The sequence below is a fragment of the Cottoperca gobio genome, chromosome 13 (assembly GCF_900634415.1).
Source record: "Cottoperca gobio chromosome 13, fCotGob3.1, whole genome shotgun sequence".
NCBI classification, from domain to species: domain Eukaryota; kingdom Metazoa; phylum Chordata; class Actinopteri; order Perciformes; family Bovichtidae; genus Cottoperca; species Cottoperca gobio.
The window spans coordinates 26,769,812-26,775,811 of NC_041367.1; the positions used below are offsets into that span (position 1 = coordinate 26,769,812).

The 6,000-nt window shown below is 41.2% G+C and overlaps 1 protein-coding gene across 1 annotated transcript in view; it reads right to left on the reverse strand.

Moving 5' to 3' along the window:
* LOC115017350 (unconventional myosin-XVIIIa-like) overlaps window positions 1-6,000 on the reverse strand; it is a 90,551-nt gene that overhangs the window by 13,640 nt on the left and 70,911 nt on the right. Inside the window, exons 32-34 of the mRNA XM_029445696.1 lie at window positions 5,831-5,947; window positions 4,069-4,152; window positions 2,379-2,516 (exon numbers count right to left, since the gene is read on the reverse strand). Of these exons, the coding sequence (XP_029301556.1) occupies window positions 2,379-2,516; window positions 4,069-4,152; window positions 5,831-5,947 (339 nt within the window). The remainder of the gene's footprint in view (window positions 1-2,378; window positions 2,517-4,068; window positions 4,153-5,830; window positions 5,948-6,000) is intronic.

Below are 6,000 nucleotides of genomic sequence, written 5' to 3' on the forward strand. Positions count from 1 at the left end.
CAGATTCATACCACACACCATATATATATTATACATAAATTGCATGTGAGATGATGTAGAGCCAGCTGGACAGTACACAAATATAAGTACCGCTACATGTACGCAGCTTCGTCTAGCAAAAAAGTTCAATCTCAACCTGATGTCATCTGAAAAAATCCTGAGGTGGCCAATCCAACATGTGCACACAGTTGGCCAACAAACCAACTTAACTTTTGCAGTTATTTGGTAAGAAACCAAAGTATCGGACAAATAGAAATGTTAACCTGATGAAGGCGCTAGATGATCACCAAAATGATTACAAATAATCCTGAGAGGAACATGAATATCTGTACCAAATGATATATAGTAATCAATCCCTTTTTTGTTGAGATATTTGACTCTGGACCGAAGAGGTGATCTGATCAAAGCCACCCTCGAGCCCTGCTGCTGGCAATGCGTTAGCATTTTAAATATGTATTGTATCCTTATCGACTCATCCTTGGTTCAAACTTCAGTACTGTAGCAGATGAGAATCAGAGCACACAGAAAAGTCAATACTTTTCAAGAAAGACCTGAAATAATATGAACAAACGCATGTTGTGGTTCAGTGAGTAAGGATACACAGAACCCAGTCTGAAATTCCAATTGTATCAATTAGGGTTGTGTATTGGCAAGAATCTGGTGATACGATAAGTATCATGATACAGGGGATAGGATTTAATATATTGCAATTCTGCGACCATATATATACTGAGGAAAAAAAGATTGGATGGGATCTGCATTTATCACAGTCCCTCTAACATCTAACATCACAGCACTATTGTGAGAGGGCACATACACAGAGGGTGCATATCTTTGAAAAATAAATTAAGTATTGACTGCGTTAATCCTTGCATGTAAACTCTTAATTAAAAATCAATAGTGTTTTTGAGAATTCAAAATAGTATCACAAAACACAATATCCCAATATTTGATATTTTCTTACATCCCTAGTATCAGTAATCAGTAGGTTCATAAATATTTGGACATTGACACAATTTTCATCATTTTGGCTCTGTACACCACCTCAATGGACTTGAAATTTAACAATCAATATGTGCTTTAAGTGCAGACTTTCAGCTTCAATTTGAGGGTATTTAAATCCAAATCGGATGAATGGTGGAGGAACTACAACACATTGTATACGTGGTATCCCCTTTTTAAGGGACCAAAAGTAATTGGACAAAGTAACATAATCATAAATCAAATTGTCACTTTTAATATTTGGTTGCGAATCCTTTGCAGTCAATAACAGCCTGAAGTCTGGAACCCATAGACATCACCAGACGCTGGGTTTGGTCCTTGGTGATGCTCTGCCAGGCCTCTACTGCAGCTGTCTTCACTTCCTGCTTGTTCTTTGGGCAGTTTCCCTTCAGTTTTGTCTTCACCAAGTGAAATGCTCACTTGGATTCAGGTTAGGTGATTGACTTGGGCATTGCAGAACATTCCACTTCTTTTCCTTAAAAAACTCTTTGGTTGCTTTCGCAGTATGCCAAAATAATATTGAGCTAAAATAATGAAAATTGTGTCAATGTCCAAATATTTATGGACCTAACTGTACATGTTGGTCATCAGCAGTGTTTGAACAGGGGCCTCCTATGAGTCTCTGCAGTGAGTCTGTATTCAGTCTGAGCATCAATGCCAGAAGCATACTTCAGCAGTGAGCTAGCTCCTGCATTAGCCGTTGTCCATATTTCACATACGAGTGGGTGTTGTACTGTGCCTCCTCACATCTGTATTGATTGAGCTTTGATGAGTTATACTACTCAACCTGAAATATTCCCTCACTGCAGTTTTTAATGCTGGTGAGGAGCCATAAAAAGCGCACCAAAAGACAGAGTCTCACTGTGTGTATTTTCCTAACTCTGCATATCTCACCCCAGGCAAAAAATATATATATTTATTTTGACTTTGGAGGGCAAGGAGCAGAGGGAGTTTGCCTGGCGGTGAACACATTGCACAGCTAGTAATTACTAAACTGAACCTGCAAGAATTGAGAGCATGTTCATTTTATCAGTGGGTGAGAGAGGATTTCAATTTGTCCATGGGACCTTTATCCTTCACTTGTGCTTTTTGTCTGAGGCACAATCTGAAAATAATTAGAAAAATGCCAAATAAAAAAACATTATTGTCAAGTGAGCGTAACACAAGCTAGAGGACAAAGTAAAGCAGGGATGGTTACATCCAACAGTTATGGAGGTACAGTACATGTGGTGCCATTTATGTTCAGTTTATCGTGACCTTTTTCTGTCTCTGCAGTACATTTCACCCTGCCATCGACCTCTTCCCATGACCTCCACATGCTGGAGCTTCCTCCGCCTACAAACACCAGCACGCCTCCACCTGTCTTCTTCTCTCACCTCCAGCCGTTTGACCTGGGTCTTCTCAAAGTCCAGCTTGGTCTCCAACTCGCGGATCTTGGCCTCCTGCCGGCTGACATGGGATTTCTCCACCATAGACTGCTCCTGGAACTCCAGCTGGCTCTGGAGGGCTTGCATCTAAGACACAAACGTACTGTCACTATACTTGAATAGAATAAGAGTAGACATGTGGAGTGCCTGTCCTGGGTGCACTACTCTTCAGTCTTTATGCTTACGACTGTCATCATTTGTAAGAACTGTATTGATTGTCATGGCGATGCAGACAACACCCAGTCTACATAGCTGTTGATCCTTTAAACCTCAGCCCCTTTATTCCCTTAAAAACAACTTTTTAACAACCCAAAACTCCCTCCAACTAAATCAGGACAAACTGATTTTCCAAAAAAAGAAAACTACACAAGAGTCTTTAGGTTTTCACTCTATCCAATCACTACAGTTGTTGATGTTTTGACTGGTACATTTTCCATCTCTGACTGAACATGCTAATCCTCTGCTGCAATTGGTTGTATAAAAAGCCATAAGCCTGTTGGGTCACAATGACACAAGGTAGAGCATTGGAAGTATTATGAATTTCAAAAATGTAAAGCTGTATCTAGATCTAGCAAGCCACATAATCAGCATGTAAACCCCGTATAACCACCATTGGCAAACCCAGCACAGGACTATAGTAATGTACCAGACTGATGGTAGGTGCATGATTGAACTTTAGACAGAGCAAGAATAGCTGCTTCCAGTATGTATGCTAAGCTAGGCTAACCGCTCACTGACTCCAGCTCTATACTTAAAACACAAACATAATTTGTATGATTAATAACCATTCATGATATTGCTACTTTAGAAGAACCCAAGGCTAGGTGAAGGACATGTGAAGAAGGGAGAGGTATGGTTGATGTCTTTCTAGCTTCAGAGAAGGTACAGGAATGTCTCTTGCTCTCAGTGGAGTGCCCTGAAACTGAGCTCTCAGATAGTATCGTAGTATAGAATGCAGAGCTTGGGTCATACGCAGCGCTGTACAGGTAAAAGGAGGGATAGAGGGCTAATCTCTGCAGCTTCTTGGCTGGCTTTGACAGGTACAGCGGTGTCTGATGGAGACCCGTGCAGCAGCAATCATTAGGATGACAGCTCTAGCATGTTCAGCATTATTGCTTGTCTGAGTTGGGTGACCAAGTTGGCCATCTGTGTCACATATTGCCAGTGCCAATCCTGTTTGAATGACACATCAATTACATCAAGGGTTTGTATTTGTTAATAAACCAGTGCAAAGGCAAAATAAATGGACTGAGGCAGCGCTGCACATTCAGGCAAGTTTGTAAATGGCGTTCTTCACTGGACACTGCAGCACAGGAAACTTTAGAAAAGCCAAACTACTCAGCAACAAAAAGAAGATAAGAGATCACTGACACATTTTAATAGAATAAACTATTAAAGTCTGTTTCTAATTGGTTACTGAGCATCATTAAAAAGCCCTACAGTATGTGACATGACTTCAGGGATCACTAACCCCGTCCTACTAGTTCCCTCTTCTGCTCTGATGATGACAGGTTTGACCTCCAACTCGTTCCACAGCTCGACCTGCCAGTTTCACCGTGCTTTTAGACGGACTGCACATTCTAACAGGTTGTTCTTTGCACATCAGTGGTATGCTAAGAGCTTAAAAACCAGCATCTACCTTCTCCTGAACCTCCTGCTTCTCCTTGAGGGCGTCCTCCAGCTGGGATTGTAGGTCACTGATCTGAGCCAGGTTCTGGGCCGACTGAAACCACAAAAAAAAAAGAAGCAAAGTCAGTGGGCAACATTTCTTTTCTTTTATTCCATCTGATGGATGTATAAATAAGCATTTGATCTTTCCAAGTACATCAACTATGCAGACGATACAGAGAGCTAAAATCCTAAAAACTCAATCTAAATCCAAACAATAAAAAAATCCATTTAGATCCAATAAAACATGATGACATCACCGTGACAATACCTAGACAAATAAATCTGGCAGAGATATTCTTTTGGTCTGGAGAAAGCATATCTATAAATCTCATTTCAATGTGACCCAAGTGAAATATTTGAGACGAGTGCTTTTTTCACAGTAGATGAAGCACTCTGCTACAGCGAGTCGTCCCACGGGGAATTCAGCTGCTTTAATTTAGACAGGAAGGATGGATTCATTTGGAGCCAGTGGAAGAAGATCACTCATCATCCATCAGCAGTGGAAAGGAAGCGCTTTTAATCCACTTTACTTTCCCCTTGCTGTTGATCTGCATATACGGCTACATCATCTGTTACATGATCAATACTGCACTGGTTGTGGAGGGAGTCACTTAAAGGTTACCTGTAGACTTTCTGACCTCTAGTAGCACTATGTTGGTTTTTTCTATGAGGGGGTTCCTCAAAACATGCGTGTGGCCTCATGCATGTGCATGAGCATGATACATGTGCATGAGGCCACACACATGTTTTGTGAGGAAGGAAATACATATACCATGTTGATTAGACGTCCAGGATTTCAATGTATTTTAATTAGTAACTCTGCAGGTAAACATTTTGTCTCTATACAAGAAAACTTGACCTTTAAAAGGTTCTCAATATGGAATTCAGAGTATATCTATGATTGACAGATTGCCTCCACACGGCTCTCAACATGCCGACGGCTGAGTGTGACACTGGAGTCATTTTAAATATGATATATATAACAATCGTTACTCTTTTTCCAGAGAAAATCTAGTATTTCTGTCCCCTAGCATGGCTGATAGACAGACATGTGATTACAGAAATCAACAGCTGGTTGTGGAGAGTTTGGAATTGTGAAATGCAAAGATATAAAGAGATTAGGAGCGTGCAACTGAAGGTAGTAGTTTAAAGTCTTGATTAGTGTTATAGTGTTCGGGGAAAATGTATTTCCTCATTACCACTCTGACACTCTCCACTGCCTCTGCTGCTTCTGCTGAAGCCGTGCTAAGCTAAGATAAACTAAGCTAGCAGTGCAAACCAGTCCTGGCCCGTGAGTAAAGGTGTATTTTATACTAACTTCCTGTGGCATACAGTTTATATGGTGTGTCCAAAATCTGCCGCAAATGTTCAAATTCTGTAACATACTCGAGGCAAATTCCGGACCGAAAAAATAAAACGGATCAGGGGGTTCCCAAAGAAATTAATGCACTTCAGGATGACTCGCCATGTGGAAACGAGGCGTACCTACGCAGAGAAGGGTGACTGGTAACTGGAGGTCTCCGACGGAGCTAAAACACATTACGTGGACCAGGCAAGTCGATGATTTAACTTATGTTGGAAGGCGATAAACGAGTGTATTATGTCCTAATGTTCCATTTTAAACTTTAAAATGAAAAATAAAGCTGTATATAGGAAACGGAAGCATTATTGGGAAATGTAGTTTTCAGGTCATACAGTTCTTGCGGTACAGGACAGAGCAGAAAGCAGACCTGGGCCACGGCAGCCTTGTGTTTCTTCATCAGCTCGTTCAGGTCCTCCTGGTCCTCCTCCATCCTGGACTGCAAGTCGTTCTTCTCTCTCTGCAGACGACTCAGCTGCTCCTCCAGCTGAACCACACAAAGCAAATATCAGATCAACCCAGCTGTGTTGTAACTATGTT